The sequence below is a fragment of the Sphaerodactylus townsendi genome, linkage group LG08, assembly GCF_021028975.2.
Source record: "Sphaerodactylus townsendi isolate TG3544 linkage group LG08, MPM_Stown_v2.3, whole genome shotgun sequence".
Classification (NCBI taxonomy): domain Eukaryota; kingdom Metazoa; phylum Chordata; class Lepidosauria; order Squamata; family Sphaerodactylidae; genus Sphaerodactylus; species Sphaerodactylus townsendi.
Genome location: NC_059432.1, coordinates 112,294,057 through 112,321,800, shown reverse-complemented (window position 1 = coordinate 112,321,800; position 27,744 = coordinate 112,294,057). Strand labels below are relative to the sequence as shown.

At 52.4% G+C, this 27,744-nt stretch overlaps 1 protein-coding gene across 1 annotated transcript in view; it reads right to left on the bottom strand.

The window, feature by feature from the left end:
* The window catches only part of FGF12 (fibroblast growth factor 12), a 262,754-nt gene extending 244,681 nt beyond the window's left edge, over window positions 1-18,073 (bottom strand). Inside the window, exons 1-2 of the mRNA XM_048506241.1 lie at window positions 17,950-18,073; window positions 17,666-17,868 (exon numbers count right to left, since the gene is read on the bottom strand). Coding sequence (XP_048362198.1) covers window positions 17,666-17,672 — 7 coding nt within the window. The 5' untranslated portion in view covers window positions 17,673-17,868; window positions 17,950-18,073. The remainder of the gene's footprint in view (window positions 1-17,665; window positions 17,869-17,949) is intronic.
* Window positions 18,074-27,744: the final 9,671 nt, after the last annotated feature.

Below are 27,744 nucleotides of genomic sequence, written 5' to 3'. Positions count from 1 at the left end.
GGAGTATCACGCCACGCAGCCCACCCTCCAGCACAGCCGTTTTCTCCAGGAGAACTGATCGCTGCAACCTGGAAACCGGCTATAATTTCAGGAGATCTCCAGGCCCCACCTGGAGGTTGGTAACTGTGAGGGCAATAGAAATAAAAGCTAACAGAAGTAATAGAACGAGGCAGGCAGAATAACAACAATGTTGGCTATGAAATAAGTGGTTAAATAAGTGGAGCAGCAGTAGCGTAGTGGCTAAGAGCAGGTGCACTCTTATCTGGAGGAACCAGGTTTGATTCCCTGCTCTGCCACCTGAGCCGTGGAGGCTTCTCTGGGGAATTCAGATTAGCCTGTGCACTCCCACACATGCCAGCTGGGTGACCTTGGGCTAGTCACAGCTTCTTGGAGTTCTCTCAGTCCCACCCACCTCAAAGGGTGTTTGTTGTGAGGGGGGAAGGGCAAGGAGATTGTCAGCCCCTTTGAGTCTCCTGCAGGAGAGAAAGGGGGGATATACATCCAAACTCTTCTTCTCTTCTTAAAGCAAAGCCTGCCAACTTGGCAGCACAGTGGAAGTTTTTCCTATGAGAAAGAATCCAAAATTCTGGAGTTTCCCAGACCAGGCTCTGTCCTTTGAGAAGTTGTCATGCGGTTCCCTCAGGCTGGGCGGCTCGAAGGGTCAACTGCTTTGAATACCTTCTGGGGGGAATGGGCTATATACATTGCGAAAGAGCCCCAGGAAGATTGCAGCTGGAAGGCTGTTGGCTCCTGAAATCCCCTGGGAGACTCACGCACCTTGCGGAGTAGGCCTGGTCTCTCACCCCATTGTCTGAAGATGCCACGAAATCATTCTGGATCACACCAAGCCCATCTTCAAATACACAGTTTGAAGGGGGAGATTTTTAGCTGCCTTTCGTGGGGAGGGTCATACACCCCTTTGAGCTCTCGGGGCAGAAGAAGAAGAAGAGTTTGGATTTATATCCCCCCTTTCTCTCCTGCAGGAGACTCAAAGGGGCTGACAATCTCCTTGCCCTTCCCCCCTCACAACAAACACCCTGCGAGGTGGGCGGGGCTGAGAGAGCTCCGAGAAGCTGTGACTAGCCCAAGGTCACCCAGCTGGCGTGTGTGCGAGTGCACAGGCTAATCTGAATTCCCCAGAGAAGCCTCCACAGCTCAGGTGGCAGAGCTGGGAATCAAACCCGCTACCTCCAGATTAGATACACGAGCTCTTAACCTCCTACGCCACTGCTGCTCCTGTTCTCTGTTCTCCCTCCCTCTCCCAGGTCAGAAAGAAGAAACGGCTGGTCCATTTAGGGCTGCCATCCTCCAGGTGGCACCTGGAGATCTCCTGGAAATACAACTGATTTCCAAACTCCCCTGGAGACCCTAACCCTCCCGCCGCTCTGGAGGGTGGGCTGCGTGGCTGCTGACCAGCACCCTCCCTCCCCAAACTGCCCCCTCCCCAAGCTCTGCCTCCAAAATCCCGGGACTTTCCCAAGCTGCAGCTGCTGGCAGCCCCATTTCATTAGCTCCCTCTTTGGCCAGAAGTGGCCGGCCCAGCCACAGCCAAGGTTTACACTGGCTTCGCCAAGGATCGCATTTGGCTGTCCAAACAGGGATTTTACAAGCGCGCAGGGAGGGGGGAGGTAGCCAGTGACCACTCTGTCCTGTGTGCCAAAGAGAGCCACACAGGACAGGACTAACCCAGAAGTGGAACACCACCGCGCATGACGCGCCTGCCATTTGTACAGGCAGTGAAGACGCTTCTCAGGCTCTGAGTTGATCATCGCAAAGGCCTTTGGCTTGGTGGGTCCAGAGGCGTCCATAAGGGTGCCCAGACTGCATTTGCACTGAGGGGTGTGTGTTTATTTGACACGCTCCAGCTTTCAGCCAAGGCGCTCTCCTGTTGACTGTTTCTGGCCGTCTGCTTGCCCGCGCTGTAACACCCAAGGCCAAGGCAGGCTTGTTTTGAAAGATTCTACGTTTCTCACAGCATTTCCTGGCTAATCCCCTCAGTTCTGTAACCTGAACACTTGCAAGCTCTCTCCCTCTCTGTCCCAAAAGGAACGCCCCGTCCCCCTTTCCCTGGGGACGGGAAATGCCATTGGGCTTGTGGTCTGGGTGGCCAATGTGTAACTTCCACCACTGGCTCAAAGACTCTGGTCTGTAGAATAACATGACGATTTGGACTTTTAAATATGAGGTTGGGAGTTATCGAAACATGAGTGACATCCACAAAGGATTTCTCCCAAGGGCATCATACAGAGATCAAAGAGCATGGCAGACAATATTGACTGTTGTGGAACCCTACAAGTCCCACCCAGTAGAAAACCTGGGCTCCACAGCAATTGTTTACATCAATCTGAACCCACTCAAATTACATCCTTTTGTCTTGACTTCTACTGTCTCAACAGGACGGCAGGGTCTACTCTACCAAGTAAGCTTAGTAAAAGCAGAGACAAAGCAGGCAACCAGCCATTTTAAACCGAACTTTTAGAGCAGGGGTCTTCAAACTATGGCCCCCCAGATGTTCATGAACTACAATTCCCATCAGCCCTGCCACTTGGCCAGGGGCTGATGGGAATTGTAGTCCATGAACATCTGGAGGGCCATAGTTTGAAGACCCCTGTTTTAGAGCATGGATGTTAAATTCAGATGACCCGGTTGATGCCTTTTGGGCTGGTCCTGCCAACAGATCTGGCCTTAAAGATTCAACACTGTCCAGGGACCTTGAAAATCTACGACATCTGAGCTGCCCTTCTTGGGAAGGACCAGCAGCAAGTAGCATGCGGTGGAATGTGAACGCTCAACAGTTGCGCAGGCGGCTGTGAGGCAGTTGTGCCAGAGGTTTCCCGCCAGGGCCCCTGGGGCCGTCTCTGCCCCCTACCTGGTCTGGCCTGAAAGCAGACTGGAAGGCATCTGGGCAGAGGAACTGCCCAGGAAGTCACTGCTTTTGCTAACATTCTGTCCAGCAAGGGCAAATCAGAGACTAGGAAATAATTGGCCACATAATCCTCCTGTAGTGGTTTTCTAAAGCAATGGACAGATGATCTGAGATTGCAAATGCCTTAACAGTCCAGGTGCTCGGGAGCAGCAGCAGCAGCAGCAGCAGGCCCTTGCTTTCCCATCCTGCATGTGAGCTCCCAAAGGCACCTGGTGGGCCACTGCGAGTAGCAGAGAGCTGGACTGGATGCACTCTAGTCTGATCCAGCTGGTTTGTTCTTAAGTTCTTAGGTTCTTATGGCTGCCTTCTTAGGGCCGCAGGAACGGGGCCTGGGGTCCACGATGGATTGACGAAGGTGCGGATGGATGTGAGCTTGACATGCTTTGAGCCTCCACGCTCCTCACACACAAGAGTTCAGGGAAGACGGAAGACCCTGAGTGAGGAGCACTGCCAGGCCGCTTTCCTGCAAGCCCTTCTCCACATCTCCCCCTTCCAGTGAAACTCTGCCTGCCCCGCCCCTTTCCTCCCCCCTCTCCTTCTAGCCCCGCCCTCCGACTCCCTCCTGGCTGGCTCAGGGGCTGCATGCTCCTCTGGTGTCTGTGCCCCACAGGTCCCCGTCCCTCTTGCCCTTCAGCTGGCTTTTGGTCTCCACAACCTCCAACCCCTGTCTTCTCCATCTCTCTCCAACCTTGTGCAGCACATGATCTGCCCCCTTCCTGGGCCCGGCTTCCCGCCCTCCTGCCTCCCAGTCTTCCACCCCACTGCTCCTTCTGCCCAGAAAGCCATCAAGAGCTCTTCTGCATCTACCCCAAACAGCTCCCTCCCCTCTGCCAAGGCCAACTTTGCTGGGGTTGCTCTCTGAATCGCTGGCCCCTCATAGCTGTCCCAGCGACCGACAAGAAGAAGAAGAAGAAGAAGAAGAAGAAGAAGAAGAAGAAGAAGAAGAAGAAGAAGAAGAAGAAGAAGAAGAAGAAGAAGAAGAAGAAGAAGAAGAAGAAGAAGAAGAAGAAGAAGAAGAAGAAGAAGAAGAAGAAGAAGAGGAGGAGGAGGAGGAGGAGGAGTTTGGATTTATATCCCCCCTTTCTCTCCTGCAGGAGACTCCAAGGGGCTGACAATCTCCTTGCCCTTCCCCCCTCACAACACACACCCTGTGAGGTAGGTGGGGCTGAGAGAGCTCCGAGAAGCTGTGACTAGCCCAAGGTCACCCAGCTGGCGTGTGTGGGAGTGCACAGGCCAATCTGAATTCCCCAGATAAGCCTCCACAACTCAAGCGGCAGAGCTGGGAATCAAACCCGGTTCCTCCAGATTAGATACACGAGCTCTTAACCTCCTACGCCACTGCTGCTCCTCACATTCCGCTCCATGCTGCTTCCCGCTGGTTGTGGCCAGTCAAGGGGGACGACCCAGATGTGGACAGTTGTCTTCAGCCCCCTGACAATGTTGGACCTTTAAGGCCAGATCTGGCTGCAGGTTCGGGCCAAAAGGCATCTGCTGGGTCACTTAAATTGAACAGCCATATACCACAAGCTAGATTTTAAATGGTTGGTCGCCCACCTTGCGTGCTCCATTAGCTGCATTCCCCAGTTGAAAAGAAAATAGGTTCTAGTCCAGTGATGGCGAACCTATGGCACGGGTGCCAGAGGTGGCACTCAGAGCCCTCTCTGTGGGCACGCACAAACAGAGTTCATCATGGGGGGAGGGAAATCCCCCCCACACACATCTGGGCTGGCCTGGGCCACTGGGCTCGATTATTAGCATTAAACCTAAGACCTAGTTTTGGGGAAGCAGTGTAGGTAACTTTGTTAAGCGCTGTTAAAGTCTACTGATTTTCATGCAAAGAACTAAAGCACAATCTTTACCTGGGAGTAAGCTCAGTTGCTGGCAATGTGGCTTGCTTCTGAGTAAACCCTCCTATGGTCATGATTCACCCGTTCGAAGAGTTGCACGGTTGCTTCAAAGCAAAGCCAACAACTACCACCAAGCTTACTTCCGAGTAACACACGCCTCAGAGCCAACCATTTTTTCTAAACTAAAACCTCAGTATTCGTGTTAAATTGCCGTGTTGGCACTTTGCGATAAAGTAGTGGGTTTTGGGTTGCAGTTTGGGCACTCAGTCTCGAAAAGGTTTGCCATCGCTGTTCTAGTCAGTTGGGGTTCTGAGAATCACTTGGTCAAAGAGATTGTACAGCTGCTTGGGAGGAGACATTTTGTTTCTGCTGGGCTCAGTTGGGATCCCCAACCTTTCCGGGGGGCCCTCTGGCATTCTGACATAGGGAGGGGGGTGCATCTACAAAATGACCCCCACAGGGAGCAAAGCCAAACATATGCACACACACACACATAGAGAGAGAGAGAGAGAGAGAGAGAGTACACAGGCCCACAGGAACAATTTTTAAGAAATGCAGTTATTCCTTCCACACGGTTTTGATATATGATGGGCTGACATGAGAAATGGGAAGCTGAGGGGAGTTTTGTGGAAAACCCAGACAGCCCGCAAAGGCCAGCAGACAACACAAAAAGCTTAGAAACTCAGAGATGCATAAAATATACGTATACTTTTTGTATATTATCAACATATTTGATCTTTTAATACCATAAATATACACAATTTTTTAAAAGTTAAAAGAAAAGGAAAAGGAAAAATTCAGATTTATTATCTGGTATGAAGGGAGGGCTCAAAAGTTTTACATGGATTTCCAAATTGCAGAGGGTGCCGCACTCCTAACTCCAACAACATGGAAGGTACAACTGTACCCTGGGACAGAGTGAGTCCAAAGAAAACCAACACAACGGTCATTTTAATCTGCCCAACCAGATTTTCTATCAGAAGGCCTGCAGGATTTTTTAAAAACTCATCTGGCCCCACCCACTTTCTTAAAACACTTGGTGGGTCCTAAGAAAGATGTTGATGGGTGCCACAGAATCATAGTTAGAAGAGACCCCAAAGGCCATCAAGTCCAACCCCCTGCAATGCAGGAACACACAATCAAAACACTGCCAATATATGTTCACCAGCCTCTCTTTAAAAACCTCCACAGAAGGAGACTCCACCACACTCCGAGGCAGTGAATTCCACTGCCGAACAGGGTCAGGAAGTTGTTCCTAATGTTTAGGTGGAATCTCTTTTCCTGCACCTCGAATCCATTACTCCGTGTCCTAGTCTCTGAGGCAGCAGGAAACAAGTTTGCTCCCCCTTTGACGTGGCAGCTCTTCAAGTATTTAAACATGGCTATCATGTCCCCCCCCTTAACCTTCTCTTCTCCAGACTAAACATCCCCAGCTCCCTAAGCCTCTCTTCATAGGGCAGTGATGGCGAACCTTTTTGAGACGGAGTGCCCAAATTGCAACCCAAAACCCACTTATTTATCGCAAAGTGCCAACACAGCAATTTAACCTGAATACTTTAGTTTAGAAAAAAGGTTGGTTCCGAGGTGTGCGTTACTCGGGAGTAAGCTTGGTGGTAGTCGGTGGCTTGGCTTTGAAGCAACCGAGCAACTCTTCCAATGGGTGAATCACGACCCTAGGAGGGTTTACTCAGAAGCAAACCCCATTGCCAGCAACCGAGCTTACTCCCAGGTAAAGGATCGTGCTTTAGTTCTTTGCATGAAAATCAGTGGGGTTTAACAGTGCTTAACAGGGTTACCTACACTGCTTCCCCAAAACTAGGTCTTAGGTTTAATGCTAATAATCGAGCCCAGTGGCCCAGGCCAGCCTAGATGTGTGTGGGGGGGGGACTCTGTTTGCGCGTGCCCACAGAGAGGGCTCTGAGTGCCACCTCTGGCACCCATGCCATAGGTTCGCCACCACTATCATAGGGCATGGACTCCAGACCTTTTACCATTTTGGTCACCCTCCTCCAGACCTGTTCCAGTTTGCCAACAGCCTTCTTGGATTGCGGTGACACATTGGGGAATGACGGAGCAGGCTGGACCGAGTGGCCCAAGCAGCGAAGGCTGATCCAAGGGGCCCACTGGACCCAGGCCCTGCCAGCAGGAAGTTTTAATCCCTAAGTGGAACGTCCCTAAAAGAGGTTCATGGCATGCAGCCCTTGGATCGGGTCCAAGAAGTCATCCGAAAATTCCTGGCCAGTTGGCTCCCCGTTTCCTTGCTCTCGTTGAGGAGGCTGAGCCTCCTTCCCTCCCAGTCATTACATTCAAGGAAAATGTTTTTGCATTAATAATGCATACATAATGATTTAGATCCACACACACACACATTTTTCTATACTGTCTATAAAACATTCAGTGCTGCGGATGGTTCTTCATAAATCCTTTTGGCTTGAAGTACCCAGAAAATTAACTTCATCTATCAAATATATGGCAGGGAAGGAGAAAAAATAGTCCCGAAGAAATGAGGGGGGAATGAACAAAGGGAATAAATGAAGAGACAACCCCTTCCCTCCCCTAAAGATACGCAAACAGGCAGCAAGAAAACCAAAAGGGCCCTGCTGGGTCAGTGGTCCATCTGGTGCAGCATCCTGCCCCACACGGCAGCCAACCCAACAGGGCACGGAGTCTGAGACCTTCCCCTGATGTTGCCGTCTGGCACCAGGATTCGGAGGTTGACTGCCTCTGTCCATGGAGGTTCCCTGTAGTCACCATGGCTAGTAGCCATAGCTGGGCCTCTCCTCCATGAATCTGTCAAATGCCGTTTTAAAGCTGCCCGTGCCGGTCGCCGCGTGGTCTGGCAGCACTTCGCACATTTGAAGGGCGTGTTGTGTAGAGAAGGGGCACGTATCCTGCCAGTGCCAGTAGACGGCAGCCGGGACAGAGGCCTGGGAGTGAGGCGCGAGGGAAGCCACAAGGTCCCTGGCCACCAGCGGCAGTTGAGGGGTTGGGTTGCCATATCCACCTTTGGAGAAGAAGAAGAAGAGTTTGGATTTATATCCCCCCTTTCTCTCCTGCAGGAGACTCAAAGGGGCTGACGATCTCCTGGCCCTTCCCCCCTCACAACAAGCACCCTGTGAGGTGGGTGGGGCTGAGAGAGCTCCGAGAAGCTGTGACTAGCCCAAGGTCACCCAGCTGGCGTGTGTGGGAGTGCGCAGGCTGATCTGAATTCCCCAGATAAGCCTCCACAGCTCAGGCGGCAGAGCCGGGAATCAAACCCAGTTCCTCCAGATTAGATACATGACCCCTTAACCTCCTACGCCACTGCTGCTTTGAACACTCCTGGAGATTTGGGGTGGGCAAGGACCTCCGTGGGCACAGTGCTCCAGAGTCCACCCTCCAAAGTAGCTTTTTCTCCAGAGGGACTGATCTGTGTGGTCTGGAGAAGATCCGTTGTAGCAGCAGGAGATCTTCCAGCCACACCCGGAGGCTGGCATGTCTGCTAACCACGGAAAAGCACGGAAGGGGGATGATGCCGAAGGCTGAGTCCACGGAGAGACTTTTGCACGCTCGGCAGCAACTTCTGCCATCTGGTGGGGCTCTGGCCCCTCCCTGCCCCTCCTGACTCCAAGGCAGGCTTCAGATCAGCTTCAAGGCTCCGGCCCTCCTGTTTGGGGGTCTCCAGCCCATCCCCCTCCTCCTCTGCCTGCCCTAAAGCTGCCCAAGCTCTGGGCCTCCTTCCCCTGGACTGGAGTCTTTCCTCTTTGCAAAAAGATGCTTCCCTCACCCCCACCTGCTCTCCCCCTCCTCCTTCAACTCATCCTCCCCTGACTCTCCGGGCCTGCTCTGCCGCGCCCAGGTGCCCCTCTGCTCCACCCCATCTGCTGCCTTTCCTCACGAGAAGGAATGGCTGGTTTCTAGAAAAGCACCGAGCCAACCAGCTCGTTGCCAGGATACTTTCACAGAGGTGCCTCATGGTCAGAAGCGAAGCAGGAAGTCCGGGGTTGCTACGCAGAGGACGCCAATGCAAAACCAGCCCTTGCCTCAAAACCTCTATGCAAACAGTACTAGTCAGCTGCAATTTGAGGGCATTTTCTACCACTGCCTCAGCTACGCAGGGGTGGTCCTCTGGGATGCTCCCTCATTGTGAGACCACCTGAACCTACAAGTCTTGCTTAGACCAGACAAGGGAGATCAGAGGCCCACAAGGTCGGCTACCATCTGTAGGACCCACTCCTTTTTCTCTCTCCTCTCGGGAGGGTCTAAGAGGGACTGGCGGGCATTGCTATGTTGTATTATGTATTAACTGCTGCGTTTTAATTCGTGTTATTTAATGACTGACTGATATTTGATTTTTATGTTTTTTTGTATCTGAATTTTATGTTGTTCACCGCCCAGAGCCCTTCAGGGGTTGGGCGGTATATAAGTCTGAAAATAAATAAATAAATAAATAAGGTAGGTAGGTAGGTAGGTAGGTAGGTAGGTAGGTAGGTAGGTAGGTAGGTAGGTAGATAGATAGATAGATAGATAGATAGATAGATAGATAGATAGATAGATAGATAGATAGATAGATAGATAGATAGATAGATAGATAGATAGATAGATAGATAGATAGATAGATAGATAGATAACTCTGTGGCTCTTGAACAGAACCGTTTGGATGGATGACAGGACGTTCCTGAGGCTTGCTAGCCCCCCCGTAGGTTTGCATTCCCTATAACTGCAACACATTTGGGGGGGGGGGAGGTGGTGGATTCTTTTCCTAGAATCCAGCTGACTCAGTTCTCTAAATGATGTTGAGCAGGGGGGTCAAACATATGGCCCAGTAGCCAGCGCCTGGCTCTTCCTGGCCATCTAGCACGGCATAGACACCTTCTGGGCAGAGACTGTGCCACTCGTACCCTTGGCGCAGCACCTGGCACGCGAGGCCGAGGCAGACATCTGGAGAGGCTGAACAATGACAACTGCAACGGAAGGAAAGCCGGTTTTCCCTTGTGCCTCTCCCCACACAGGGCAGGGGAGAAAAGGAGGAGGTAAATGGGAGAAGAGACTCAGCCTAAAGGACTCAGCCAAAAACCCCTCAAAAAAACCCGACCAGGGAATCCAGAATTAGCCCCACATCAGCCTTTCCCAGGCTGCCTGCTCTGGGGCAGAAGGGCAGCTCCTCAGCCACTGCCCTTGGGGTGGCATCTACCCTTGAAGGGGCAACTCTGTCGCGTGCATGGATGGTTACTTGCTAACTGAGACAGGGCGGAGTCTGTGCCTAACCCATCAAAATGCTATTAGAAGAAGAAGAAGAAGAAGAAGAAGAGGAGGAGGAGGAGGAGGATTTATATCCCCCCTTTCTCTCCTGCAGGAGACTCAAAGGGGCTTACAATCTCCTTGCCCTTCCCCCCTCACAACAAACACCCTGTGAGGTGGGTGGGGCTGACAGAGCTCCGAGAAGCTGTGACTAGCCCCAGGTCACCCAGCTGGCATGTGTGGGAGTGCACAGGCTAACCTGAATTCCCCAGATAAGCCTCCACAGCTCAGGCGGCAGAGCTGGGAATCAAACCCGGTTCCTCCAGATTAGATACACGAGCTCTTAACCTCCTACGCCACTGCTGCTCCTGGGGACCCAAACCAGGGTTGTCCGGGTCGTAACTCCTACCCACTCCACCACAGTGGTTCTGCAGACGTCATTGAAACGGGCCCAAAATGCTGACCCAGTCCACATGCGGGCCAACTCACTGCTGAAGAACTTGCTGGGTTTTGCCGGTCAGTTTGTGGGGATGGAGGACATTTTCCAAACATTTTTTCCAGAGTGCTGGACTCAGGTATGACTCTGAGTGTTCCCTCTGGCCTGAACTGCTCCCGAACGGGCCTACACTGCACGGCACCTCGAGAAGATGAATACAGCTTTGTGAAGCTTTGGGGCCAAGACAATCACTTGCAGAGAGGCAGCCCCCCAGCTCAGGCACGAGTCGGTCATTCTGGCTCCTTTCTTGGCTGGTTGCTTTTCCTCTGCAGCCGAGGAATTCATTAATCTGCAGAGTTACCTGCTGCTAGTCGTGGCCAAACAAAGCCAGAGAAGAGAACCGGATTGGAACCGTCGCCACACCCTCCCGGAGCTCAGCATACCTGCTGCAGAGATGCAAGATTAAAGGCAGGACAGCGGAGAGCCTTCCAACGGCTTGCTGGGGTCTATGCTCACTCGCCCTTCCCCGGTGTTAGGGATGGGAATCCCAGTCCACTCCTCTTGGCACAACTACAGTGTGTGTGTGTGTGTGTGTGTGTGCGCGCGCGTGTGTGTGTGTGTGTGTGTGTGTGTGTGAGAGAGAGAGAGAGAGAGAGAGAGAGAGAGAGAGAGAGAGTGCACATGTGCCCGCGCATGGCCGCCTCTTACAAATATCCTTTATCCTTTCTATGCCTTTCCCCTCAGCTGTCAGTCACCTACCCTGTTTCCCCGAATATAAGACATCCCCTGAAAATAAGACGTAATAGAGGTTTTGCTGAAGTGCAAAATATAAGGCATCCCCCAAAAGTAAGACGTAGCAAAGTTTTTGTTTGGAAGCATGCCTGACGAACAGAACACAGAAAAATAAGACATCCCCTGAAAATAAGACATCGCACATCTTTGGGAGCAAAAATTAATATAAGACACTGTCTTATTTTGGGGGAAACACACTACCAGCGTAATTGCTAGCAGATACAATAAGAAGAGCACCGAATCTCGCACCTTGTGCTGCTGTGGTCTTTTGATTCGGATTTGATTTTTATCCTGCCCCTCTCCCCGACCATAGCAGAGTTCAGGGCATCTAACAACATATAGCACAGTGGTGGTGAACCTTTGGCACTCCAGATGTTATGGACTACAATTCCCATCAGCCACTGCCAATTGGCCATGCTGGCAGGGGCTGATGGGAATTGTAGTCCATAACATTTGGAGTGCCAAAGGTTCACCACCACGGATATAGCATATATCATTAAAATCTAGTGAATAGATAAATACATAAAACTAACATCAGATGAAAATATACACACACATATATATATAATCCTTAAAAACTCTCAGATGGCACATAATCATCTCCCTCTCCAGTTAGATCAAGGCCTTCTGGGTTCCAGGAAGGCACCCACTACCAACATACCCCCTTTTTTTATCCAAAGAGGGCACAGTGGCGCAGCTGGTTCACCTGCTCCTGGAAAGCCAAGGGGACGGAAAGATTGGCTGGCCAAGGAGAACATCAAGATTTGAACCTCCCGTGGCCTAGGTCCACGCTCTGGCCAAGCTCTATAGCACACTAAGTCAGCCAAGGACAGTATTCCATGAATTGTCACTTAGGGGGCTTGAAGGATTCTCTGTTAATTCTAGTCACATCCCCCCCTACCACCCTCAAATGACCCATTCAGCTCTCTAATGTCAGTTAGCCAGTCCCAACCACATACCAGCTCAAGAGTTGCAGGGAGTTTAACCACCCCCACTGAACCACAAGGAAAGGCGAATTATAAATGTTTTCATAAATAAGCTATCAGAAACAGACCTGCTGCTATTCCTGATCAGCCACTGTCCCTGGTTTTGCCTTTGAGGGAGATGGGGGGGGCACTCTTTAGGATCCAGCCCCCCTCCCTCTATCACAGTGGTGGCGAACCTATGGCATGCGTGCCAGAGGTGGCACTCAGAGCCCTCTCTGTGGACACACTCGCACATAGTTCGTCATGTGGGGGGAGCAGAAAATCACCCACACACACACACACATCTAGGCTGTCCTTGTTTCTGAGTAAACCCTCGTAGGGTCGTGATTTACCCGTTCAAAGCATTGCACGGTTGCTTCACCTAGCTTACTCCCGAGTAACGTGCGCCTTGGAGCACACTGCTTTTTTCTAAACTAAAACTTCAGTATTCAGGTTAAATTGCCATGTTGGGACGTTGCGATAAATAAATGGATTTTGGGTTGCAATTTGGGCACTTGGTCTCGAAAAGGTTTGCCATCACTGCATACAGAACAATTCTTCAAATGATCATGGCACGTGTTTTGAGGAATGGATTACCTTTTGGTGTGGCAGAGTCAACAAAACTATACAAGACTTCTGGGATCTAGTTTCCATTTGAATCAGTGACGCGGAGGATCATCTGGTTCCAAAGGATCCAGCGGTGCTCCTGTTACATGATTCCAAAAATGATCGCTTGCCTGCCAGCGCTGTGGCAGAAGGTACTTGCTCATTGTTCAGACGGAAAAGAAGCCGTCCTGGCTGCCACGGGTCATACTGGGGCACAGGACTGGTCTGTCAAAATGAACGGGCCAAGGGCAGGAGCAGGGACCTCTGGGAATTGATTCCGACTTATGCCTCTGCAAAACCCTCCACTTAGCCTTCCTTTCATGTTTATTGATCACTGATCATTGCAGACTGTTTCCTTGCCATTGGATTCATCTGATTTGTGAATTCTTACTAAGAAGCTAATCATCGTGCTTTATTGTTTATATTGTCAGTGAAAACAACTGCTGAGGATAATCACTTCAAGGAAAAAGAATGATCGTGGAGGTAATTATGATCATGGTAACGATAATAATAATAATAATAATAATATGATTTGGAGATCAAGATTCAGCAACTATGGCATAAACCAGATGAGGTCATCCCGGTGGTCATCGGCACGCTGGGCACCAACCCGAAAACACTAGGGCAACACTTGAAACATCTTCGCATCGACAAAATCAACATCTGTCAAATTCAGAAGGCAGCCCTGATCCGCACAAATACTACAGTGATAGTGTCGAAGGCTTTCACGGCTGGAATCACTTGGGTGCTGTGTGGTTTCCGGGCTGTATGGCCGTGTTCTAGCAGCATTCTCTCCTGACGTTTCGCCTGCATCTGTGGCTGGCATCTTCAGAGGAATGGAGGTTGTTTTGACCCAGGTGGGGGAAGGCAGTTCCTTCTCCCAGCAGACCGTGGGGCTGGACAAGAGCCACCCCCCCTTTGGAGAGTCATGACATGGAGTATAATGGAGGCTGCCATGTTGGCTATGGTTAGGATCCTCTGAAGATGCCAGCCACAGATGCAGGCGAAACGTCAGGAGAGAATGCTGCTAGAACACGGCCATACAGCCCGGAAACCACACAGCACCCAAACTACAGTGATACATTACAACTTCCCAGGCCTCTGCGTGGGGCTCGAATTGCAACGAAAGGTCAACAACCAGCTAAAGACCTGGCAGCTGTGGTCAACAACCAGCTAAAGACCTGGCAGCTATGATATTTGTATCAAACAGTACAATAATAATAACAGCCCAGAGGGAATGAAATGGGGGGGGGCATCATGGCTGCTGCTCTGGGCTCTACCAAGGAAGGACAAGAAAAAATGTTAACACAGACCAGGTTGGGGGGGTGGGTTGGAATGAACAAAAGAGAGGCTGTGTTCAGCAGGAAAATATCAGGAGAGCAAAATGATCAAAAGTTTCCTCTCCCCTCCCCAGCCTCCCCTCATAAATTGCCATTCTGTAAAACAAGAATCCCATGACGCAAACAAACACTGTAAGAGCTCAGTGCAGAGGTTCCCCAAGGGACAATCTCCCCCAGACCCCGGAGAAGACTCGGTGCCCCCTTCGACCTCAGCCACCAGCTGCCCATATTCCACCCACCTTTGGTCTGAAACAGTCTCGCCCTGTGTCCCAACACCACCGCCCCATTCGCTCAGACTGCAGAAAACAGGGGGCCACCGTTCCACACTGGGGGAGGGGGGAGATGACATCCTAACTCCAAAGGGAAAGCCGGCAACTGTCCTCCACACACTCTCTTTCCTAGCTGAGATTTGAAGGCCATCGATTAAGTAACACGGGTGTGTGAAGTGCCACCAAGCGGCTTCCAACCTTTGGTGACCCCGTGAACTAACGTCCTCTGAAATTTCCTATACTAATAATTAGAAATGAAAACGTTGTAACGGAGAATCAAATGAGGTTAATGCTGGAGACGAGAATAAACAAGGGGGCCATGATCCGCAAATAGAGTAAGCGCGCCCAAGACAGCTAGCCAAATCCAGACCAAAAAATCACGTGACGTACGTGTGCTGCACAGTGGCTTGTGTATATTACAAATATAATTTACAGTGTATAACCATACATAAAATGCAATTGCTGTTAAGTAAAGATTTGTCATGATGCGCCCCAGGACCCGGGCCCCTGCTTCTGTTCAGACCCCCTCCCGCCCTCCTTTCCTCCCCTCAGACCCTTAGCAGCTTGTCAGCTAATTCAGCTCTCTCAGTCCTGTGGAATGGAGGTTGTTTTGACCCAGGTGGGGGAAGGCAGTTCCTTCTCCCAGCAGACCGTGGGGCTGGACAAGAGCCACCCCCCCTTTGGAGAGTCATGACATGGAGTATAATGGAGGCTGCCATGTTGGCTATGGTTAGTTCCGGCAATGGAACTCTTATTCCTGATGCTTATTCCTGATGCTTATTCCTGATGCTCAGCTCAGCTTATTCCTGATGCTGTTTCATAATAAAATCAACTGCAACCCATCACCCCACCCTTCTGACCCGTTCCCAAGGTGGGACGGCCCCTCTCTAGCCCCAGGATCTGCTGGAAACTGGAGGAACCACCCTCCCTGCTAGAAAAGAGGCTGCCCACTGGACAAAGACAATCATGCTAAGAAAAGTTGGAGGCCAAGCAGAGGATGGGTGGACTCAGTGGGGGAAGCCCCCCGCCTCAGTCTGCAAGACCCCAACATTTTGGAGACAATTAATTCAGAGGGTCGCCTTCAGTTGGGAGCGTCTCAGACATAACACCCCCACACACAATGCTGGAGACGGCGACAGGCGGAAGAGCTGGAGGAGTTAATCATAGCACAAGGGCAGGTGATAGACTAAATGCGGGGAGACTGGCTCTAATCCGTGGGGGCCTGCAGAAACTGTGGGGGGGATCCTTTGGGGCCTCTGCATTATGAGTGGTCCTGCAGTTTTAAGGAAGACCACGCTGGGGCACCCATCCAGGTCCAACTTAAAACTAGCTGGTTGTTTTGGGTCTTGGAAGCAGCTGCAGGCCCAGAGCCGCTTCCAGCCCTCTCAGCCCCTGCTCAGGAATTTCGGGCTATGTGTCAAGTTGCTGGCCCTCATGGGTGTAGAGCAGTGATGGCGAACCTATGGCACGGGTGCCAGAGGTGGCACTTGGAGCCCTCTCTGTGGGCATGCGGACACACAGTTCGTCATGTGGGGGTCGGAAAATCACACACACCCCACACACACATCTAGGCTAGCCTGGGCCACTGAGCACAATGGGCCTGGTGCCTGTGCTCCAGGTGGCTGCTGCCCGAGGGGGGGCACGCAGAAGAGGCAGAGATGCTAGAGAGGCACAGAGCGGTGCGCACGGGGCTTGCTGGAGGCTAGAGCAGGCTGGCCCCTGCTTGAGCGGGTGGGGAAGAAAGAGGGAGCCAACCGGTTTTTTCTAAACTAAAACCTCAGCATTCAGGTTAAATTGCCGGGTTGGCACTTTGAGATGAATAAGTGGGTTTTGGGTTGCAATTTGGGCCCTCGGTCTCAAAAAGGTTCGCCATCACTGGTGTAGAGATACATTTCCAGGAATAGCAGCAAAAATGTCGGACGGGTCCAGCAGTCCTGAACAACCATGTGATCCAAGACCCCTGATCTGAGGGTAGTTGGATTTGAATCCAGTCGCTCCCCAGAGATCAGCAAGGCTTAGGGGGGAAGAGGGGATCAACGGGCAGGAGTTTAAGCCCCCTTGCTCAGATGCAAGCTTTGGCTCGGGAAAGCTTCTTCCCCCACAAGTCTTCTTGAGCTCTAAGGGGCCCGGGGGCTCCAAGCCAGACCCGCAGGGGCCACCCTCTGGAACCGCTTCCTGGGCGTGATTCTTCCGAGCAGCCTGGCTCCGGACGGGGCCCTCTCTTGGGTGTCCCGGCGGCTCTTGAGGACGGACGGCCGTCCTGGCCACCCCCTCGCACGGCAGGACTCGCCTCTGCCCCTTCCCTACACCCAAGGAACCCCCGCTGGACACGGGCTTGGCTTTGCAGCCGGTCAGAGGTCGCCCCGGCCTGCCTGCCTGCCTGCCTGCCTGCCAAGAGGGCTTCCCGGGAGAGGCCCGGCTACCGGCTGTCCCCGCCCTGGCCCGGAGAAAGCGCTCCCGAGGGGCCGAGCCAAGACCCAGGCCCAAGGGGACCTCTCCCTGCAGGAGAGCGGCCCCCTCCCGCTCCGGGGCCCGGGCGTGCAGGCGCTGGCGGGCAGGGTTGGGCGGCTGCGTGACGGTGCAGATCGGCCGGGATGCGGCTTCCCGCTCCCCCCGCCGGGCCGCCCCCATCGGGACCCGCCGCCGCCACCCCGCAGGGCCTGCCCGCAGCCGCCCCGCCCGCCCGCCCGCCCGCCCGGCCTGCACCACACGGCTCCCCTCGGCCGCCGCCGCCGCCCGCCCGCCCAGGCCCGCAGCTCGGGGCGATGGCCGCGTCTCGGGGAGGTCCAACGCGCGCCCGGCCACGTCAGTCAGTCCCGGAAGCCGAGACGGCGAAGCCTCCGCCTGCGGGCGCCGAGCGGGGGTCGCCCCGGGGCCAGGGGTGGCGGCCCGTCGGGAAGGGAGGCCGTCTGGGGGCACGGACCCTCCTCGGCCGCCGCAGGGCTACCCTCTTGGCCCGGGCCGGGGTGGCGCCCGCGGGCAGGAGACGCAGTGCAACCCCCCCACACACACACACCAGCCCCCCCCCGGCCGCCACCGCGTGCCACGGAAGAGCGCCTCGCTCCCGGTCCGGCGCGCCGCCCCAACAGCAGCCAGAGGGCTGCCCAGTGCCCCTGAGAGTCCAGATTTTCCCCCTCCCCAAGGAAGCGCCGCAGCCATTCCCTGGGCCGCCCCCCCCTTCCCAAGCGCTGCTGCATCCCGCTGGGGCTGAGACCCGCCGGCATCCCCCCCCCCGCGCCGCCGCCGCGCGCCCCCTGCCTTTACCTTCCATGGCTGCTGCGGTGGCCTCGCGCCGGGAAGTTGCCGCGGAGAAGTTTCCGGGGGGCGGCTGCGTCGGCGGGCCGCTGCGTCCAGCCGGGAGCCAAGCGCGGCGCCGGGGGGCGAGCTGGGCCGGGTCCGCCTCCTGGGGCAGCCGCCGCCGCCGCCGCCTCCGCCGCCTCCTGGTTGTCCCCCGGGGAAGCCGGAGCCTGCGAACGACACACGGGCAGTCAGCGGGCGGGCGGGGAGGCGCGAGGGGCGGGCGGGCGGGCGGGGCGGGAGGCGCTTACCTGGCCGGAGGTGGCGCGGGAGCCGGAGCGGAGCTGTCCGCCGCCGGTGGTGCTGCAGGTAGGACTGGCCGCTCAGCCCCCTCGGCTGCCTCTGCTGTGCGCACCGAGGAGTTGCAGGCGGCGGGCGGGCCGGCGGGGCGCATGCGCAGCTCCCCCCCCCCCCCTCTTCCAGCCTCCGGAGTTACCCCAGCAGAAAACGCCGAGCTGGTGGAGCGCCTGGCCGGAAGGAGGACGCCTCTGCCGGGGGGGCGGGGCGGGGCGGGGCGGGGCGGGGGGAGCCCGCACTGGAGCGCCCTCTGCCGACAGGAGAGGGCGGGACCGGGTGGGGTGGGACCCGAGCGCTGGAAACTTCCCTGCCTTGGGAGCAGGGCCAGACCTACCCTTCGTCGTCGTCGGCCTCGTCTTTTTTTTTTGCAGGGGGGGTGGGGTGTAATGCAAAATGACAGAACGGGAGGCAAAAGCACAAAATTAGGACTCCCCATATACACATTTTTGCTTATAAAAAGGTATATGGCCAACATATGTAATGGGCAGGTGTCATCAACAACTCTTTTAATCACAGAATCATAGAGTTGGAAGAGAGAGACCCGAGGGGGCACGCTGACTTAAAGGTAGCATCAGGTGGAGCCCGCCGGCTCTGAATCCTTTGCAAGAACATCAGCAGACAACAGCTAGGTTACACACACACACACACACACACACACACACAAACTGGCAAAACAGACTCCAATTTAGTAGATGACTTCTGAACATTGTAATTACAACCCAGCACTTAATTATGCTCATTTCCTTCAACCCCAAACCATTAAAACACTACATTAACCGTTCCATCAACACAAAGTAGCTATGGGGTTGCATCAAAGAGTTTCCACCAGGCTGGAGTCACTGTGTTCCTAAAACCATGGATACGCCAGATTTCATGTCCCCAGCAGTTCATTTTATTGGCCATGCTCAGAAGCCCTGTGGAGATGACCCGCCCACAGAGAGGAGGAGGAGGATGACAACAAGATGAAGAAGAAGACCAAGAGGAGGAGGAGTTTGGATTGATGCCCTGCTTTTCTCAACTGCAAAGTTTCTGAAAACATCTTACAAATTCCTTCCCTTCCCCACAACAGACACCTTGTGAGACAGGTGGGGCTGAGAGAGTTCTGAGAGAACTGTGAGTGGCTTCAGGTCGCCCAGCAGGCTTCACCTGGAGGAGTGGGGAAACCAACCCAGTTCACCAGATGAGAGTCCGCTGCTCTTAACCAGCTCACATGAGGGACCAGAGCCCTGCACTTGGCTTTGTGCAGTCACCAAGCTATCAGGCGGCAGAGCTGGGAATCAAACCCAGTTCCTCCAGATTAGAATGCACCTGCTTTTAACCATTATGCCACTGCTGCTCCCTGAGCCTGAGGAATTCATGCCAGGACTGAACGGCCTCCCACTGAACTCCTTGTGCCCCCCACCCCCCGCAGCCCCATAGCCAAACAGGACAGAATGTGGAGGGTTTTCAGGTGGCTTCAACGGGCACCACAGGTTCAGGGTGCGGGTCGTGCCTTGACGGTCTTATTTTTGTGTATCTGATCCCAACCAGCCCCATGACAGTGACTCTGAGTCCTTGTGAACAATAAGCCGCCCCGGTGCACCGAACGGAGGCAGAGAAATGACCCCCCTGCCCTTGGTGCGGGAGGAGTCACCTTTCGAGGAGGCCCTTGGGGGTGTCGACTGACATGGCTCTGAGACTCAAAGCTTCCGCTTTCTCTCCCGATTTAGATTTGGCATTGAGCTCAATGCTGCACGAGAAGCCACAGACGGTTCGGGTTACGGCCGGTCTTCTGGTGCCCCCCAACCCGCCTCAACGAAAGCAGCCTCTCAGCCCCCCTCCCGGGCAGGCGAGCAAGCCAGGCTCTGCTCTGAGGCAGCAGACACTTGGCAGGCGCCTCCAGCCTCAGACACGAGTCTTCTTTGCACGAGCTTCCAGCCTCAGACACAAGGAGCAGCAGTGGCGTAGGAGGTTAAGAGCTCGTGTATCTAATCTGGAGGAACTGGGTTTGATTCCCCGCTCTGCCGCCTGAGCTGTGGAGGCTTATCTGGGGAATTCAGATTAGCCTGGGCACTCCCACACACGCCAGCTGGGTGACCTTGGGCTAGTCACAGCTTCTTGGAGCTCTTTCAGCCCCACCTACCTCACAGGGTGTCTGTTGTGAGGGGGGAAGGGCAAGGAGATTGTCAGCCCCTTGGAGTCTCCTGCAGGAGAGAAAGGGGGCATATAAATCCAAACTCTTCTTCTTCTTCTCTATGTCTCAGTTAAAGCAAGGACACTGCCAGAGCCTCCTCCTCTTCCTGTGGTAGTGACAGCCAACAGCAGAGGCAGATTAAAGCTGACCTGGGGGGGGGGGGCTTTGTGACAGAACATCTGCTTGGTCCCAGGTTTTTCACGCAACGTGTGATTGGTGTTTGGAATATGCTAAAGGTAACAAAGATGTAGGTAACGTCTGAATAAGCATTAACATATGGAATATGTTTGGAATATGCTGCCACAGGAGGTGGTGATGGCCACTAACCTGGATAGCTTTAAAAGGGGCTTGGACAGATTTATGGAGGAGAAGTCAATCTATGGCTACCCATCTTGATCCTCTTTGAACTGAGGTTGCAAGTGCCTTAGCAGACCAGGTGCTCGGGAGCAGCAGCAGCAGAAGGCCATTGCTTTCACCTCCTGCCTGTGAGCTCCCAAAGGCACCTGGTGGGCCACTGCGAGTAGCAGAGAGCTGGACTAGATGGACTCTGGTCTGATCCAGCAGGCTCTTTCTTATGTTTTTATGTCCTGTGCAGACTTACTTGGGAGTTAACAGGACCAGGTATCAGGTGACATGAAACTCTGAGCCTGGAGAGCAGCTGCTACTTGGAGTAGACCATGGTCTTTTTGGAACACGTCACCTAGAATGTTTCCAGAACATTTTTCATCCCTGCCCCCTCCTTACCACCATGTTTGTCCGCACTCACCTCCTCCAAACATTTCACAGTTGTGGTGAGGTTGTTGTTGTTGTTTTTTAAATTTTGGGGGGAGTTATTCATGGAAATTACGCTCCGTTGATTCTCAGCCTCAATCCTCTGCAGCTCCATTCAATCGATGCTTCGTGGATCCAACCAAACAGTTTTAAAAACCCGCAGGAATGATGAAAATGAAGAGGCGAAGGGGAAAGGAGAGAGATCAGGGGGCGTGAAAAGTTGGGCAGTGGCTCAGAGGCATGGGAAACGGCAGCGGGAAAGATAAAATGTTGTAAATATGACCACACTGAGAGGGACACCTGATGAGAAACATTTCAGACCAAAGAATCATTGTAAAGGGTTTTTTTTAAAAAAAATGGAGAAAAAGCTGCTTGGAAATATTTTCAGAACCAAAAGGTGTGCTGGGGGGGACGGGGGGGCGATGACAGTGAAGAACATTTCCAGCCCCAGAACAACTGCAAGTTTCTTGTGCGAAAAGGGCCAGGGGTAAGATTCAGTTTCATGTAAGCAGAGAGGGGGGAGGCCAAACGGAGCCTCCATGTGTAGGCGGGGGGGGAGGGGGGGGCGTCTACTACCTTCATTCTGGCTTAAAGCTTTTCTGGAGGTCCTTGTTTAGCCGCTGTAGGAAACAGGGTTTTAAGAACACAAGAACATAAGAACTAGCCTGCTGGATCAGACCAGAGTCCATCTAGTCCAGCTCTCTGCTACTCTCAGTGGCCCACCAGGTGCCTTTGGGAGCTCACGTGCAGGAGGTGAAAGCAATGGCCTTCTGCTGCTGCTGCTCCTGAGCACCTGGTCTGCTAAGGCATTTGCAACCTCAGATCAAGGAGGATCAAGATTGGTAGCCAGAGATCGACTTCTCCTCCATAAATCTGTCCAAGTCCCTTTTAAAGCTATCCAGGCTAGTGGCCATCACCCCCTCCTGTGGCAGCATATTCCAAACACCAATCCCACGTTGCGTGAAGAAGTGTTTCCTTTGATTAGTCCTAATTCTTCCCCCCAGCATTTTCAATGGATGCCCCCTGGTTCTAGTATTGTGAGGTTTTGTTTCAGATATTTAGGCAGCCGTCCTACATGCACTTACTTGGGTTTAAATTTTACTGAATCCAGGAAGATGCTATTCGGTAGGGCTGAGCTGGTGTGTCTCTTATCTCTGCCGTTTATAAGTTCCAGCCGGGCTCATCTGATGTTCTTACGGTTGCCGTTCCCTCTGTCAGCAGGAAATGTAGCTTTCACTATGTGCCATTTTGAGCGCTGGCCACCTCGTTTGGAAACTAGGCCAAAGAGTCTTTGTTCGGCTGAACACTGTCCTGTTGAAATCAGCAGTGGCCAGAAGAGACCTTCTTCCTCAGCATCCCTGATGACTCAGGGTACAGAAGGTTACACTCTGGAAGGATCTGAGAGATCCTCTTCTCCCTTATGTTCCTGCCCAAGATCACAGAGAGAGGCCCTTCCGACTGTTCCACCAATCAAAGAAGCTCATCTGGCCACCCCACCTATATAGGACAATCTCCCCCCCTCCCTCCATTTTGATCTCCAGGAGGCAGATGAAGATGGTTGTATTTAGGACTGTGTTCGACTAATTGGCAGTCCTAATTGGAGTTCTTGAATTGTGGTCTTTGATGAGTATTTTATAGTGGTTGTTTTTATTCATATGACAAGCAAGGTAAAAAGGAGACCAATACATGTTCCTAGCCTTCATGAGTGCAAATGTTTAAGATCCAAAGAACCAATCAGAAGTTCAGGAGTATGTGATGGGTTGTAGAGCATGGATTGGATCTTGTGGATCTGTTTTAGGCCAACTTCTTTTCATGCAGCCAAGAGGAACCTCTCCCTGGTAGAAGAAGAGGAGGAGGAAGAGGAGTTTGGATTTATACCCCGCTTTTCTCTACTTTTAAAGAGTCCCAAAGCAACTTACAAACTCCTTTCCCATCTTCTCTCCACAACAGACACCTTGTGAGTTAGGTGGGGCTGAGAGAGTTCTTAGAGAACTTGGACTAGCCCAGCAGAAATGTAGGTGTGGAGAAACAAACCTGGTTCACCAGATGAGAGTCCACCACTCCTGTGAAGAAGTGGGGAATCAAACCCGGTTCACCAGATTAGAGTCCACCACTCTTAACCACCACACCACGCTGGATCTATGAAGATAATAGTCCACTTGGTTAGAGCAGAGTAGAAATGCCGGGGGCAGAACATTAGAATCTGTAGTGAGATAAACCAATCAGTTTATTAATATGGTCATTGACCAGAGAGTTCCCAAGATAGCACAGTGTTAATATATATATTTATTATTTATTATTTATTATTTATTATTTATTATTTATTATTTATTATTTATTAAATTTATAGGCCGCCTCATCCCCGAAGGGTTCGAGGCGGCTCACAACATGACTGTTTCCAGAACAGTAAATCAATATAACATAAAATCTAACTCATTAAAATTCAGCAGCAATTAAAACAATAAATACCAATTAAACAACAAAGGTTGTGTAAAAACACACACACAGGCGCCCGGTCTAAAGGCCAAAGGAGAAGGGAGGAGAAGGCAGGGCCCAGGATGGAATCAGGGCCCTACCAAGATGGAAAATGCAGCTTAGTTCTGGTTTCAATGGGGGGCAATAGAACCGCGGCCAGCCCCTCCAAAAGCCGGGTGGAATAGCTCCGTCTTACAGGCCCTGCATAACACCTAATGTGCAATTTGACTAATGGTTATGTAGTGAGATAAAAACCCTATGTCTCTATTCTCCCTGGGGTCATTGCTCGGAATTTGTGAATGAACTCAAGTTCAGCTATGGGGGGGGGGGGTCCTCTACAGGTGTCCCCGGACTCAAATCTAGCTTTCCTACTGTAGACTTATCAGCCTGCCCTCTGGACACTGCTTCTGTGCTGATTTCGGACGGTCTTGCTCACCTGACACTTGGCTATTTCAGATTCCCTTGAATCTGAACTTGCAGTTTTTGCGCCCCCCACAAGGCAGTGCCCAGGGCAACTGCCCACTTTGCCCAATGAGAGGAACGCCTCTGCCCTTTGCGAAGGTACAAGGGAGCTTCTCTTGAACCCAGCCCTGCTTCCCGGCTGCCCCCTGAGCTCTAAATGCCTGCTTGGGCTAGGCTCAGAGGCTGTGAGACCCTGGCCGGCAGCTACGGCTCAGTCCTGGGCTTCTACCTCAAATGCCAAGGGTCAGGGGTTCCATCCAGGCATCTCCAGGGCCAAAGCTCTCAAGGCCCAAAGCTCTCAAGTATCCAGGAATTCCCCCCGGCTGCCTCAGCTCTATTTCTGCCCATGGTCATTGCCTGGGCAGTGAATCCGTGAGGGGCAGGAAAGGGAGACGTTTGCCAGAGACCTTTCTGAGCAGACCCATCTGAAGCTACATTGCTCTTACTTGGTCTCCAAGAGGCAGCGTCCTTCAGTGGCTGCAGACCCAAGTAGCCATCCGAAGCAGTTCTGCTCAGTCAGAAGTGGATCCCAGGCTATTCACTGGGATTGACTTCCAGGAAAGTATCCTGAAGAATTGCAGCCCTGTAACCTGCTGGATGACGCTTGTCAATTGCTGTGTCCGAGCCTTGCCTACCTGGCAGGATTGTTGTGAGGATAAGATGTATGAGCTAGCTGCTCCTATTCTTAGTCTTTCTTGCCAACGGCCAGTCTCTGAGAGCCTCAGGAAGATGGAGAGAAGGTCTGTTTGCTCCAGCTTGCCTCTGTGGGGGTGCCAGAGAAGAGGAGAGCTGGCACCCTGCAGAGAAGGTGAATTCTCTCTCTCTCTCTCTCTCTCTCTCTCTCTCTCTCTCTCTCTCTCTGCTGGTCTAGATAGACATCGCAGGCTGCAGTTACTTCTTGTGATGTGTAGCTGGCTCATCAGAGAGGGACAGGATCCATTCTCTCCTGCTCTTATCATGCTTGCTGTCCCTTGGAGGCCTATTCTTCTTTCTCTTCTGTGCATACCACAGATTAGAATTTCCCAGACCTTAAACAAAGGCTGCCTGTTTTTCACTGTTCCATGACATGCTTTGGTGAATTTATTTGCTGGGTATCCATCCATTCACCACAGGTTTTTATTTATTTCCTCCTACTGTGAACATCCCAGATATTGTTATTCCAACATTAGTCATTATGAGATTCACTTGGGGCCCCTCTGCCTCCCCCCCCCACAGTCCCTAGACAAGCCCCCCCACCCTTCCCAGACCTCCACTGCATGAGAGTTTGCCTGGAGGAGCTTGAACCATTTCAGGCATGGCTTTTCCTACCAAGTAGTGAGCCAACTCTATTATTTTCATGCATCTTTTGTGCAAACCTTGGCATCAAAAACATTTTGCACGGAGCTGTTTAGTTAAAATGAATTGCATTTCTCAGTTGTGCAGTCAGTAGGAAAGGTCCGTAGAAGAGTCTTTTCTAGCTTCTAATAGTTTTTCTATCCCATGTTATAAAATATCCCTCTCTATGAAAAACAAGTCTGTAAATATTGTTAAGGGCATCTTCCTTGACTGCAGTCTCAGTTCTCTCCTGCTGAGGCTTCAGGCTTCAACTCGCTTACCAGGAAATAAATCCTATTGAACACCCTGAGATGTCCTCCTGAGTAGATCTGTGTATGTTACAGGCAGGTCTGCAGGTGCTGTGAATTCCTGAGTTCTGTTATTGAAGGAAGTGGAGGCTGCTGCTTGCCTTCGTTGATAGATAATTTCCTTTTTTCTTCTTCCAATCAGACCAATCCTATTTATCAGTCTAGACCCAAACTGATAATGGAGCAACCCAGGTCGTGTGTCCCAAGAGACACAGACAGACAGCCTGGTTCCCTGGTCGGGTTTCATAATGTTGGGGTTGCCAGGGGTCTGCTAAAATAATTCAGCAGCGTAGCGCTTGCCATTTTATGATTCAGCAGCCAGAGCTGCAACACAGTGAGTCAAAGGGTGCATCTATTCAGCCCGGGGCTTTCTCTTGGAACTGGCGGTGGCTCGTCAGGGTCTTGGGTTTCCAAGGCAAGTGACACTCAGAGGTGGTTTGCTGTTGCCTGCCTCCAAACAATGGCGCACAGAGGCGTTCTGTGTTGGAGGGCCTGAGTGCCTGGGAAATGCTTGAGTACGGGGGCACACCGCCGGAAAAGGGTCTCTCACACTCCCGCGACTGACCTCTCCTTCCAAAGTGTGGATTCGGAGAAACCGCTGAGGTTGCAAGACCTCCTGGCTCCAATGTGTACGTTCAATTTTGCCAAATCCTCTGCTCAAACCCCCGTGCTCTTTGCCCTGTCCATTGTATTGTGTTTCCCCTGCCTGCCTGCCTTGTTTGTTTTTCCTCTTGTAAACTGTCAATAAAAGGGCTTGGGGAGAAACGGGACGGCAGAGTTGCTCCTCTTCCTGGCCAAAACAACATGCTGTCTCCATTGCTGTAAGACTACAGTTCCTCTCATTGGGCAAAGTGGGCAGTTGCCCTGGGCACCGCCTTGTGGGGGGCGCAAAACCGTGCAAATGTTCACAGGGATTTTTAATATTTTCTTAGTGTTTTTTTCTGTTTTTTGAGTCTGCAGATATGTGAAGTTTTTAGGATAGCAGCACCGAAATTTCAGGGATTTTTCGGGAGACTGTCCTGATGATATCACCCAGGTTTGGTGAGGTTTGGTTCAGGGAGTCCAAAGTTATGACCTCTGTGTTGAAGGGAGTGCCCCCATCCCCCCATTGTCTGGGCCGGGGAGCCAATAGGAGATGGGGGCTACCCCTTTGAGGGTCCATAACTTTGGACCCCCTGAACCAAACTTCACCAAACCTGGGTAGTATCATCAGTAGGGTCTCACGAAGATACTCTGAAATGTTGGTGCTGCCATCTTAATAATTGCACCCCTGACAGCAGGCACCCCCTGACCACAGGCATTTCCCCAGATTTTCCTTTTAAATCCACCCCCTTCCTGCCAATGCTTGTTTTCTTTCTTTCTCAGGTTTTGCCCAGGGCTCCAGTTTGCCTAGGTACACCACTGGAAAAGGGGGGGGCAATCTCAGAAAAGAGACAGCACTCCAATCATCCCCACCACAGAGAGAGAGAGACAGAGAGAGAGAGACAAAGAGAATGCAAGAGAGGCAACCTGTCTTGGGGAACCTTCCCCTTTCTCCGTGGTGCTCCCAGCTAGATCCCCCTGGGAGGTATTCAGCCCTCCTCCTCCCCCTCCCACCAGATTTTGTGGGCTTTTATCGAGGCTTAGTGCCTCCCGGGCAACGTTCCAAGGCTGACGAGATGGGCCGGATCCAGCTGCCATTAGAGGAGAGGTAGAGCATCACTTGGAGTTTAATGGGAGCTGGCAGGCAGTTGCCTAATGTGCTCCACGGCTACTTGAACCAAACATTGGGAAGAGGGTTCCAGCTGCATTCTGGGAAACAGCTTGCATGGAGGGGGTGGATGAAAAGGACATTGACCCCACCCTCACTTCTCTGCTTTGCTCTCTTCAAGCTCCTGCATATGAAAGCAGCAGGCCACGTTGCATTTGGTTGCACAGAAGTCTTGGGTTCTGATTCTGCATGATTCGTGTCCAATACTGTTCCAGTGGAACCAAAGAGTTGCTCCGATCAGCTGGCAGCAGTTTCATCACAGACTTAACATAAGAACATAAGAACAAGCCAGCTGGATCAGACCAGAGTCCATCTAGTCCAGCTCTCTGCTACTCGCAGTGGCCCACCAGGTGCCTTTGGGAGCTCACAGGCAGGATGTGAAAGCAATGGCCTTCTGCTGCTGCTGCTGCTCCCAAGCACCTGGTCTGTTAAGGCATTTGCAATCTCAGATCAAAGAGGATCAAGATTGGGAGCCATAGATCGACTTCTCCTCCAT